This window comes from Symphalangus syndactylus, chromosome 8 (assembly GCF_028878055.3).
Source record: "Symphalangus syndactylus isolate Jambi chromosome 8, NHGRI_mSymSyn1-v2.1_pri, whole genome shotgun sequence".
Classification (NCBI taxonomy): Eukaryota; Metazoa; Chordata; class Mammalia; order Primates; family Hylobatidae; genus Symphalangus; species Symphalangus syndactylus.
This window is the reverse complement of record NC_072430.2, coordinates 99,981,179-99,994,851: the sequence shown is the minus strand read 5'-3', so window position 1 is coordinate 99,994,851 and position 13,673 is coordinate 99,981,179. Positions and strand designations below refer to the sequence as shown.

The window sequence follows — 13,673 nt, the reverse complement described above, 5'->3', positions numbered from 1 at the left end:
GTAATATGTGACTTATTTTTATTTTTTATAAATTTACATGTTTTTCTTTTAAAAATAGAAAAAAATAATGATAAGAAGAGTGGTATTTTATTATACCTTTACAAGTCTCTTTAATGTGTGATCTAATGTAAGATAGCCAGACACAAAAATCTGCTTCTTCATTCATTCTGTTGCAATATGTTGTTCTGATTAAAGTATATTAAAAAAAAATCCACCATCACACAGAAGTTTAGTTGGACAAGGGAAGACCTCATGAGCTCCGCAAAGGGGCAAGTGTCATCAGGATCCCCAGGGGTCCTTGGACCACACTTTAAAAACCACTGGCATAACATGTATTCTTGTGAAATAAGGAGCCTTTTTTGGTGATTATATGAGTACCAGTTATACACAAAACAGAGTAATTATTATTTTTTCAAAAAACAACTGTCGCAGGATGTTTTTCAACCTCATATCCAATTTTAATCATTCTAAAAAAGTATAGTAGTGCTATATATGTTTCAGACCATGATATATCAGTTAATGATTAATGTTTGTTAGATAACATGACTGACTCCATTTTCCAGATTCTAGGGAGAGAATTTAGATCTATCCTTTTTCCTATATAATTCCTTTTATTACCACATACATATTTATAGGATAACTGTTTTTGGTTGATGTATTCTAGGATTTTTTTAAGTAAAATAACAAAGATAAAAGATACCTCACTTTCTCCTCATCAAAACTAACCTTTAACCAATTAGGCTTCTACTAACATTGTAGTATTCTATATGACTATCCTACTCTCCTTTTGGAAAGTTATCAAAATTCATGCTGGCAAAATGTTTTTTGTATATTTGATGTCTATTTTAATGGCCATTTCTTGTGTCCAGGATCAAGTTTGGGTGATTATTAGATGAAACAGGAAATATGGAAATTGGTTTAGATTTTTGCATAAAGAAGTGTTTTCAGTCATAGTAAAGATATTAGACAAGTAAATTCAGTGATAGAAAGTGTGCTGGAATATTAAATGAATATTTAATTTTTCAATATTACTTTTTGCAGAGTGGCAAAAATAGTAGCTCCCAAAAAGATAAAACTGGCTGCAGCTGAAGGGGAGCTTAAAATTGCCATGGATGGTCTTAGAAAGAAGCAGGCAGCTCTGAAGGAAGTTCAGGACAAGCTGGCCAGGCTTCAAGACACACTTGAATTGAATAAACAAAAGAAGGCTGACCTGGAAAACCAGGTATGTGCTGCTATAGAAAAAGATGGACAAATTCTCAAATATTGTAACTAAGAATGATGTTCATACTGGCACATAACACACCAGTCCTGTTTCCTTGATGATCAGGGATTGGCAAACTATGGCCCAAAGGCCACATCTCCCCATCGCCTGTTTTTGTATGGCCCAAGAGCTAATAATGGTTTTGACATTTTAAAATAATTACATATTAATGGCCATATAAGTACCCATGAAGTAAATATCCTCAGTTTTGCTGCTTGGCTCACAAAGACTAAAATATTTATTCTCTGGGCCTTTCCAAGAAAAAAATGGCAGTCTGCCTTAGATTACTAGAATATAATATTGAGCTAGATTATTTAATCATTTTTCACTTTGCAAGTAAGGAAATTGAGAACCAAAATGTTAAGTGACTTAGGTTGTATGGCAGAGCTGAAATTAGAACTCAATACTCAGAACCATACAGTATCTACTAAAAATGTTTTCAAGACTAAATATACTACTCTAACTTAATTAATGATACCATTTGGAAAAATTAACTGCTAAAGTCTGATTATGGTCCAGAAGAAAAGTCATGATATTTTATAACAGTCAACATTTATTGAATGCTTGTTATATACAAAGGCCAGTTGTTCTAAGAACATTACATATTATACCATTTATTCTCACAATAACCTTTTGAGGGAAGTAATCATTTTGTACCATTTTGAAGAAACTAAAGAACAGAAAGATCAAGCAACTTGTCCATCATCAACCCAGTTTCTGAGGATCAAGTCTAAGACCTGAACCCAGGCAGCCTGATTCTAATAGCTGTACTCTTTCCAGGACACCAGACTGCCTCTTTCTATAGTATCAATCCTGCATTCTATATTTGCACAAATGTAAGACATTGTGCTAGTCTTTAGAAGTGTAACATATTATGGCATGATTTTTGAATTATCAGTTTTAGTTTAAATAATATAACCTATAAATTGTTACGCAGTTGCTCTCTTTAAACATTTTTCAACTCTCCTATATGTTTGAAAATTTTATTTTTTTATAATAAAATATTAGAAACTTACGGTAATATAAAATGAACATATGCATATATGTGTATTAAAAATGTGCTTTTGGAAGTAAAATTTTAGCCAAAATCTTTTTACTTAGTAGTTTCTGATGGCAACTTTGTCATAGTCCAAGACCTGATTCAGTTTATCGTAAACATTGTTGAAAGAAGAATAGGTGAGGAAAGAAACTAGGAAGACAAAAGATATTTAAAGAGGGAAAATTAAAAGGGAAAAAAATTAAATTTAGGAAGTATCACAAATACTACAATTACATACCATTTGCTTTTTTCAAACCTATCTTTAGATAAACTGATATAGAATTATACATCTTTTAATCTAAAATCATTGACTTGATATAAATGCTAATGACATTAGTAAAAAGCATAAGCCAAATTCCTATTCCAAAATAACCTAAATGTCTTTGCTTTTGTTGATTGTTGAATTTGTCTTTTCATGTAAATTATTTTTGAACATCAAGATAAGCTTTATTTAATTTCATCTTCTTCCAAGAATAATGATGTTAAGGCACTTAAAAATTTAATCAAAATAATTCAGATATTCTGCTGGAATATTGATATTGTGTGAACTGAAATAACTTTTCACCAAGTTTGCCACCTTCGTAATTATCTCTCTTTTTTTATCCTATTGCTTAATTACATATAATCACATTTGGTTGATAGTCTTATGCACCAAATAGGCTCTCAGGTATTGATTGGTGTCCTAATTTAAGCTGAATTGCAAGTGCGTGAGTAGTTTGACACAATTTAACAACCTGAAAATTGTGCTTTGTAAATAATATAAATTATTTTACAAGAAAAAAACAAACAACCACATCAAAAAGTGGGCAGAGGACATGAACAGACACTTCTCAAAAGAAGACATTTATGCAGCCAAAAAACACATGAAGAAATGCTCATCATCACTGGCCATCAGAGAAATGCAAATCAAAACCACAGTGAGATACCATCTCACACCAGTTAGAATGGCCATCATTAAAAAATCAGGAAACAACAGGTGCTGGAGAGGATGTGGAGAAATAGGAACACTTTTACCCTGTTGGTGGGACTGTAAACTAGTTCAACCATTGTGGAAGTCAGTGTGGCGATTCCTCAGGGATCTCGAACTAGAAATACCATTTGACCCAGCCATCCCATTACTGGGTATATACCCAAAGGACTATAAATCATGCTGCTATAAAGACACATGCACACGTATGTTTATTGTGGCACTATTCACAATAGCAAAGAGTTGGAACCAACCCAAATGTCCAACAACGATAGACTGGATTAAGAAAATGTGGCACATATACACCATGGAATACTATGCAGCCATAAAAAATGATGAGTTCGTGTCCTTTGTAGAGACATGGATGAAACTGGAAAACATCATTCTCAGTAAACTATCACAAGGACAAAAAACCAAACACCGCATGTTCTCACTCATAGGTGGGAATTGAACAATGAGAAGTCATGGACACAGGAAGGGGAACATCACACTCCGGGGACTGTTGTGGGGTGGGGGGAGGGGGGAGGGACAGCATTAGGAGATACACCTAATGCTAAATGACGAGTTAATGGGTGCAGGAAATCAACATGGCACATGGATACATATGTAACAAACCTGCACATTGTGCACATGTACCCTAAAACCCTAAAGTATAATAAAAAAAAAAAAAAAAATCTAAATGTAAGAGCTAACACTGTAAACTTCTCAGAATAAAATACACATGTAAACCTTCAAAAAAAAAAAAATTATTAAAACCTTTAAACACTTAACCTTTAAGACCATGATATAAGTTAAATGAGGGGAAAATGTTTGTAGAATATTTAAAACAAAATGCATCTAGATTATTTAAAATGGAGGGAAAATATCTATATTTGCAGAAGAATGTCCTTTATTAATTAACTTTCAGTGTCTTGTATGTCATTTCCTAAATAGAGCTGTTCTTTGTATTATATGATAAATATTCATTCATTATTAATTTCATGAATTATATTAGACACTTTATATTTACAAATTCTAAAATATCATGGACTTTTCCTATATCATAGTGATATAGGAAATCCCAGGCAGAAGTCTGTCATTAAAAATAATAATTCACTTCTGAGGGTAAAATCTTGCAGAATTTTAAACTTCTTGTACTTGTAAATGTTGATAAAAGCTCACTTTTTTTTCGAGGTTGACCTGTGCAGCAAAAAACTAGAACGAGCTGAACAGTTGATTGGAGGCCTTGGAGGTGAGAAAACTCGATGGAGCCACACAGCTCTGGAGCTAGGGCAGCTGTACATCAACTTGACTGGGGATATCCTCATTTCCTCAGGAGTGGTTGCTTACCTCGGAGCCTTCACATCCACCTATAGACAGGTAAGGGACGCTATTCCATCTCTTCCTGACCCTCTGCCCATCACAGCCAATATAACCCTTCAAGGTTTTGTTTTACTTTGGTTTCGGTTTTTTGGTAAGTACAAGGCGGAAGATATTTTTACATGATTTCTGCTTGTATATTTTAGTTATTCTGTAATTAGCTGGTTAGCCAAAAGATGCCATGTAATATACTCTTCAAAAATCTAATTGTTTTAAAAACAAAAATAACTACTTTAAAATGTAATGTGAAAATGGGGAGTCTCTGAACCTATTCTAGTTTGGGGCTGCCTGATTAAAAATAAAATTTTTTAAAAAAAATAATGGGAAAATGGTAGCCTCTACTGGTAACATCTCAGTTCCTAAGCAAGTACTGTAAAAAGGTATCAGAACTCTCTCTCTCTCTCTCTTCGTGTGTGTGTGTGTGTGTGTGTGTGTGTGTGTGTATGTACTTCATCAGCTGTTTCCTATCAGTCTCAATAACAAGCCATTTCAAAATCATTTCAGAGAATGAAACTTGAAGGGAGGAAAAGGTGAGCCTGCCTAAAACCCTGTTGATAAGTGGCTTTGTTCCTTAGAAAACAAACCCCACGTTCCCTGCCTTGCCTCCCACCTCTCTGACTGATTCTGCCTCTTTCTTCTCCTTGGCCCAACACCTAACCCTAGGAGTTAATCCTAATTATTCTTCCTGCTTTTCTCTTCCACTTTTTAGTTTTTACTGAATGAGAGATCCAACATACTCTTCAGCTCTTTCTAGAAAAATGGAACTGGAATCCAACCTGGGTCATGGCCCTATCAAAGCAGGCAGAGAGATTTAGAAAAATGAAGATAACTAAAAGAAAAAATGGGAGGGATGATAATGAGAATAAAAGAAGGGAGGAATTCAGAACATTTGGCAATAGTTTTTGGTGTCAAACGAGAAAGAGTACATGTTAAGTCCCCTTTGTGTAGGGCTTTATAATTTCACTGCGCATTGGCTTACACGTGGTCTCAATTGAGCCTCATTTAATTTCAGAACTATCTCCTAAGGAGGGTTGACTCTTGGGGCCACTGTTATGCTGTAATTGGTGATGGTGTTTTTTGAGATTCTCGCTCTGTCACCCAGGCTGGAGTGCAGTGGTGCAATCTCGGCTCTCTGCAAGCTCCACCTCCTGGGTTCACGCCATTCTCCTGCCTCAGCCTCCCAAGTAGCTGGGACTACAGGCACCCGCCACTACACCTGCTAATTTTTTGTATTTTTAGTGGAGATGGGGTTTCACCGTGTTAGCCAGGATAGTCTCAATCTCCTGACCTTGTGATCTGCCCACTTCAGCCTCCCAAAGTGCTGGGATTACAGGCGTGAGCCACCGTGCCCGGCCGGTGGTGGTGTTTTTAACTAAATGTTTAAAATCTTCACCTAGTGGGTGCTTCTGTCTTTAGCACTCGGTGGTTACCTGCATCCTAATTTAGCACTCTTCCTACTCTCCTACATTGACATTTTGAACAATAAAAGGAGTAGCTTCAGCCACCCTTACGTTTCCCTGCTGGTTCAGAGCACACCACTAGGTGTCTGCACTGGCTCCTGTCTAGCATTCCAGAGCTCAGCAGAAAGTGTATTAGCACTACCCAGTGTACTAGCAGAATCCACTTTACCCAGTGCTTGGAGAGCTAGATGTACCATCCTCCCAACCAGGCCCTCTCTGACAGACTCACTCCAAGGGACTGCCTCTTCTGACTTTGCCATCATCAGCTGGCTACTATCAGAATGGGGGGCTGCCAGTCAGACCACCACACAAATGCTTCAAGGGTGCCTTAAGCACCTGAATTGAGACCTTGGAAATTTACTGACAGACACAAAGCTACATTCAACTTAGACACAAGACGTGCCAAAGCTCAGAGTGCCTTCTGTGAACTCATTCACTGTCTGAACCCTTGATTCAAGTAGTCACTTCATTCCATGCCACCTCATCTCTGTGAAGGCCTGAAGGCAATTTTATTCCTTCTTGCTTCGCTAGATCAACCTGAGTTTTTACTTTCCTAAACAAATCTCTCATGTCACTCAAAGGAATTCCTGTGGATTAATTCTCTGAGTCCTACTTTGTCATCTTCACTCTTTTGTCTGTTTCTCTCAGGTCAAAACAGCGAGCAGTTTATTTCCCATCAAAACTGTCTCATTCAATTCTCAGTGTAAGGGTTGGATGGCAAACATCAGGGCTCTGGCCAGAGCCGTTCCTGGCTTCTGTGTGCTTTCACACCCAACGACTAGCACCTGTGGGTCTTTCTGTCAGACTTCCCCTGGGTTCCTAGAACCCACTTTGCCCAATGTTTGGAGAGCAAGAAGTGCCTGGGAATGTACTTCCCTCTTGAGCAGCCCTTAATGAATAATTGAAGGGAGCATGGGAGTCTCTCTCCCTTCCCTCTGGTTGGGCAGCTCCAAGGAATAGCTTACACTATGGAGGTTCCCTGTGGCGTCTAACGAGGCCACCTGCTGCAGAACTTAGGCTGGTCCTTCACCCTTTATTGGCTTCTACTCCTTCTTGTCCTGCTTCCCCCTGCATCCTTTCCTCAGCATGTCACCTCCCATGAATCTTCATCCCACAGGCTGCTTCAGGGAACCCAAACTAAGAGGCCTTACTTACAACATTTGGTGCTTTTCTGACATCAAAAGGTTTCAAGTCTCTGGATATCAAGGGCCCTCAATAAATAGCTGCATTTCCCCTCCAAGCTTGAATCTGAGTAGTCGTCAATTATTTATCAACTCTTTTATAGAGTTCCTGGCACTTTTCATAAATAAAACATAGGAAAATCCAATTCTTCCAGGGTAACTGGGCCCACAGCACTCAACTGCGATGCCTGTGCCATTTTCCAAAACAGAATCCTACAGTGCTGTTAAGAACGTACAAGCCCTGGATTTGAATTAATTTGAACCTTCTAATTGACCTCTATCTGCCAATAACCGAAGTCAAAGCTGTTTTAATGGTGTTGGGTATTTTCACCAAGATGACACTCTTAATGGCCAGTTTTTCACTTCTACCATCTCTCTCTCTCCCCCCTTTTTTTTTTCATGACCTTATGCCAGCAAATCCACCATCTAGCTCATCACCTGATTACCAGCCAAGGCCATTGGCTTGAATTTTGAGATGCTTGTTCAGAGTCCTCCATGCTCATTTTGGTTATTCTCTGATATTACACTCTTATAGACATGTAATTAGGCCTCTTAAATTGCTAATCCAGAGTTCATCTGTGGTAACATACTATACCTGTCAACTCTAAACTGAGCATTCTGCAGAAACTATTGCTTCTATTTTCTCTACGTCTTCCCTATGTCATAGGCTAGCATGCCTACTCCAGCATCAAGCTAGATCCAAGAAAGCTTGCAGACCTCTCCAAAATGTCTGTAGGCCAACCTACAGCCTGAAAACAAATAGAACAAAACATGCCAGTAGTGCTGGGTGAGGTGGCTCACACCTGTAATCCCAGAACGTTGGGAGGCTGAGGTGGGCAGATTGCTTGAGCTCAGGAGTTTGAGACCAGCCTAGGAAACATAGTACAGCCCTGTCTCTACAAAAAATACAAAAAATTATCCGGGCATGGTGGTGTGTGCCTGCACTCCCATTCCTACTTGGAGGCTGAGGTGGGTGGATTGCTTGAGCCCAGAAGGCTAGAGGTTGCAGTGATCATGCCACTGCACTCCAGCCTGGGTAACAGAGTAAGATTCTGTCTCAAAAAAAAATAAAAAAATAAAAAATAAAACATGCCAGAAGCAACTGTGTATAGAAGTCAAACTGGAAATGCTATCTGTCCCTCCTCCCTACATCGCAATACCATCTGTTCCTCGTATCAACAACCAAATAAAACAAAATAGCCAGATGATATTTATTAAGTACTTATGCTAGGGAGAATTTTGGCCCCTATGATCTTCACCTCCAAGTGTTATGTCTGTAACTATGCCACGTTACTTGGCAAAAGGACTTTGCAAATGGAATTATGGTTGCTAGTCAACTGAGCTTCAAGTAGGAAGATTATCTTTGGCTATCTTGGACTTCACTGTAAGATAAAGCTGAAATGTCTTTTTCGAGCAAGAGTAAGGAAGTACCCAGAGAAAGATGGGGCCATGTCAAAAGGACACAGAATTTAGCTTAAGGGTATTCCCACTGGCCAAACTTGGACAATTTCAGCATCGCAATAATAGCGACAGTAACATAACTCATTGGATAAAATATGAAAAAGATGAATCTATGCTGACATAAATTAATAATAAAAAAATTGAATGTTTGAAAAAAACAGGACTTTTTCATGATTACAAAGTATCTCCCTGCAGAATGCTTATTACCTGCAAAGGGAATGGGAAAAGAGCAATTTAACAGTGGGGAAGTTATAATATTTCACAAGTGCTGTCTTAACCATTTTAAATAATGGTTAAAAACTCAGAATTCTTTCTTTTAAGTAGTTTGCTAAGCCCTCACCCCAACCATTTTCGTTATTAGGCTCGAACACTCCTGGGTTACAATAGATAGCTTACAGAGGCCCCCAGATACCAGGGACAGCCCCTTCTTCCTTGCAACCACAGAATGATTCAAAATACCCAATCCCCAGGAAACATGTGAAACCCAGCTAATTCCATCCCATCTACCACATATAAACTGCCTCTCACAGCTCTAGCTTGATGCTACACTATCTCCTGACAACACCCTGTGTGGCCCTGTGTGCAGCCTTCTCTCATTTGGAGCTATAACTAACAGAGTTCTGCCTTTCATTTATCTGAGTGTCTTTGTGTTGTATCCCACCATCTGAAGAATCTATAATCACACATAAACTCATATAATTATGACACAGAAGCCTGGCAGACAACACTTTAATCAAGTGATAAAAATTAGTGTCATCAGTAAATGAACATCAAAGTGTCATCAGAAATGAAATTGTGTGCCATCTGATGGATGCAATGAGAAAAGCACATGATTTCTGTGATATTTCCGCCAAAGATGCATAACCTGAATCATGATGGAACATCATACAGACCCAGTTGTGGGGCATTCTACATAATATTAACAGGCTTATCAAGGTAGTGAATGTCATCAATTCCCCCAAAACTGTGATGCCCTTTCTTGTGCAAACCTCAAGGAATGTTGGTCCAGCCTACTCAGGAGGAGCCTGAGGGAGATGGCAGTGCCCAGCATGGCCTCTCAGCCGGCGCCACCTCCGAGCACCCAGCACCCTCATCAACCCAGAAGAGGCTGGTGCCAGCACCATACATATCCACCTTCCCCTTGCCTTCTTCTAACTCCTTTCTCTCCAGTTATGTCTTTCACTATTTCTGAAATCTTTGATCTGTAAACTCAATTTGGATACTGACTTCTGACTTTCTGAACATGAACCTTGGCTTGTAGTACCCCCCGGGTTCCTGTGCATCTTAGAGACTGTCCCCCAGGTAGAGTCTCAGAAACTGCAGTATGTGCCCTGATACTTATTGGCACTGAAATGCCTTGCTGTAGCCACTCACAGGGCATGTGAGTCAGAAGTAAATGTTTTCCGTCTCTCCTACTGGTTGAAAATGGATTTACTTTTCTACTATAATATTGTATGTGCTAGATATTTGTAACATAAAGAAAACACTTAGAAAAAATGTGGTGGTCTCAACTACTTTGTAAAGTGAAGCTTTGTTTTTTTTTAAACTTTTAGGTTCAGGGGTACATGTGCAGGTTTTTTACATAACCAAATTGTGTGTCAACAGGGTTCAGTGTACAGATGATGTCATCAACCAGGTAATAAGCATAGTATCTAGTAGGTGGTTTTTCAATCTTCACCCTCCTCCCACCCTCCACCCTCAAGTAGGCCCCAGTGTCTATTGCTCCCTTCTTTGTGTCCATGCCTTCTCATCATTTAGCTCCCACTTATAAGTGAGAACATGCAGTATTTGGTTTTCTTTTCCTGCATTAGTTTGCTTAGGTTAGTGGCCTCTAGTTCCATCCGTGTTGCTTCAGGGGACATGATCTTACTCTTTTTTATGGCTGCATAGTATTCCATGGTGTATGTGTAACATTTGAGTTGATTCTATGTCTTTGCTATTGTGAATAGTGCTGCGATGAACATACACATGTGTGTTACGATTCTCTAGAGGGACAGAACTAGTAGGATATATATATTAGATATATATAAGATAGATATATATAAGATATATATATATAGGAGTTAAGTAGTATTAACTACTAGAGGGACAGAACTAACAGGATTCTCTAAAAGGGCAGAACTGATAGGATACACACACGCACGCGCACACACACACACACACACATATCTATATAGGGGAGTTTATTAAGTAATATTAACTCATAGGATCACAAGGTCCCACAATAGGCCGTCTGCAAGCTGAGGAGCAAGAAAGCCAGCCTGAGTTCCAAAGCTGAAGAACTTGGAGTCTCGACGTTTGAGGGCAGGAAGCATCCAGCATGGGAGAAAGATGTAGGCTGAAAGGCTAAGCCAGTCTAGCCTTTTCACGTTTTTCTGCCTGCTTTATATCCTGGCTGTGTTAGCAGCAGATTAGATGGTGCCTACCCTGATTAAGGGTGGGTCTGCCTTTCCCAGCCAACTGACTCAAATGTTAATCTCCTTTGACAACACCCTCAGAGACACACCGAGGATCAATAGTTCGCATCCTTCAATCCAATCAAGTTGACATTCAGTATTAACCATCACAGTATGCATGTGTCTTTATGGTAGAACAATTTATATTTCTTTGGGCATATATCCAGTAATGGGGTTACTGAGTTGAATAACAGTTCTAGGTTCTTTGAGAAATCACTACACTGCTCTGCCCAATGGCTGAACTAATTTACATTCCCACCAGCTGTGTATAAGCAGTCCCATTTTTCTGTGACCTCACCAGCGTCTGTTGTTTTTTCACTTTTAACAAAAGCCATTCTGATTGGTGCGAGATGGTATCTCATTGTGGTTTGGATTTGTATTTCTCCAATGACTAGTGATGTTGAGCATTTTTTCGTATCCTTGTGGCTGCATGTATGTCTTCTGTTGAGAAGTATCTGTTCATGTCCTTTGCCTACTTTTTAATGGGGTGAGTTGTTTTTTGCTTGTTAATTTGTTTAAGTTCCTTATGGATTCTAGATATATAGACCTTTGTCAGATGCATAGTTTGCAAATGTTTCTCCCCATTCTGTAGGTTGTCTGTTTACTCTGCTGACAGTTTATTTTGCTGTGAATAAGCTTTTTAGTTTAATTAGGTCCTATTTGTCAATTTTTGTTTTTGTTGCAATTGTTTTTGGCATCCTTGCCATTAAATCTTTGCCAGAGCCTGTGTCTAGAATGGTATTTCCTAGGTTTTCTTCTCAGGTTTTATAGTTTTAGGTTTTACATTTAAGTCTTTAATTCATCTTGAGTTGATTTTTGTATATGGCGTAACGAATGGGTCCAATTTCAGTCTTCTGCATATGGCTAGCCAGTTATCCTAGCACCATTTATTGAATAGGGAGTCCTTTCCCCATTGCTTATTTTTGTCAACTGTGGCAGAGATCAGATGCTTGTAGGTGTACAGCTTTATTTCTGTGCTCTCTATTCTGTTCCATTCGTCTATGTTTTTGTACCAGTATCATGCTGTTTTGGTTATTGGAGCCTTGTAGTATAGTTCAAAGTCAGATAATGTGATGCCTCTGGCTTTGTTCTTTTTGCTAAGGATAGCTTTGGCTATTCGGGCTCTTTATTGGTTCTGTATGAATTTTAGAATACTTTTTCCAAATTCTGTGAAAAATGTCATTGGTAGTTTGATAGGAGTAGCACTGAAAATGAAGCTTTGTAATAACAATTGGTAATTATTTTTTCCAGATACAAAATTCTGACTTAAGTGCTTAATCTAGACTTTATCTCAACATTGAATATGTTGAGTACATAGCTGACCTTCTCAATTAGAATTTTATGTGAAATAAGAATCTGAGACACAGAAATCATTTTTGAGGTAGAGTTTCCACAATGGTTTGTTGACTCAATGAATACAGTATAAATTGAGGAATTATAAAGCATGCTTTTGATAACCTCCAGTCTCATTTCTTTATCTTTCTGTGTATGTTCTAAAGAATCAGACTAAAGAGTGGACAACTTTGTGCAAAGGAAGAGATATCCCCTGCTCAGATGATTGCTCTCTTATGGGTACCCTGGGAGAAGCTGTGACAATTCGAACTTGGAATATTGCTGGATTACCTTCTGACTCATTTTCCATTGATAATGGGATAATCATCATGTAAGAAAAAAATTTTTCTCACAAATAGTCTTTATTAAATAATGAGAATTATCTGTGTTCCTTCTAACAATTTTAGGTAGCAAACTTTTACAGTATTAAAAAAATTACTTAATTGGTGAAATTAAGTATGAGTAATCACTTCCTTCTCTTATTATTATAATAGTTGAGTATTAGACACTGTAGTAAACAAATGAACCAGATGACTTGTACTTAATTTTTTTAAATTAATTTTTAGCAAATAGAGCAAAACCCTGCCTTAAGTAAGGGAAGTCCAAAATTTTCATTTCCATAAAATACAGCGTTTTGTTATTAGAGGTTAATGAAATGTGCATTAGTGTGTCATTGGTGGTGATTGGGCAGGGTGTTCCAAATTCTGTCTTAGTCCCTAGTGTGGGACTGTTTTAAATTAGATGGATGTATTTCTGGATCCTACACTGATAGGGAATAGTAGCCACTATACCTGTAGTTTCCTGGTTAGTAGAGAAAACCTGTGTAGACTGGTCTGGGAGAATATTAAAGGCTCGTCTGCCTCACCCTCTCCTCCAGGTCTCACCTCCCAGAAACCAAGGACTTCAGCCTGTCACAGTGTGAGGACAATCTTGTATTATTTCCAAGTTCACATTACCATGAGCCTTTTGTCACTCGGCCAGTTTTCTCAGAGTTTTAGTAGGAAATGCTCTGTGTTACATGACTGTTTTGACTAGTTGTTAGGTTACTATGAAAAGTAATTGATATGATGGTACTTTTTAAAGTAAAAATGTTTGAGGCATGCAAACTTTTAAAATAGAAGTAAACACTAAATGTGGAGACTAGTTATTCCTAAATT

At 38.2% G+C, this 13,673-nt stretch overlaps 1 protein-coding gene across 1 annotated transcript in view; it reads left to right on the top strand.

The window, feature by feature from the left end:
* DNAH7 (dynein axonemal heavy chain 7) overlaps nt 1-13,673 on the top strand; it is a 380,869-nt gene that overhangs the window by 267,817 nt on the left and 99,379 nt on the right. The window contains exons 47-49 of the mRNA XM_055290080.2: nt 1,042-1,222; nt 4,441-4,626; nt 12,684-12,847. Coding sequence (XP_055146055.1) covers nt 1,042-1,222; nt 4,441-4,626; nt 12,684-12,847 — 531 coding nt within the window. The remainder of the gene's footprint in view (nt 1-1,041; nt 1,223-4,440; nt 4,627-12,683; nt 12,848-13,673) is intronic.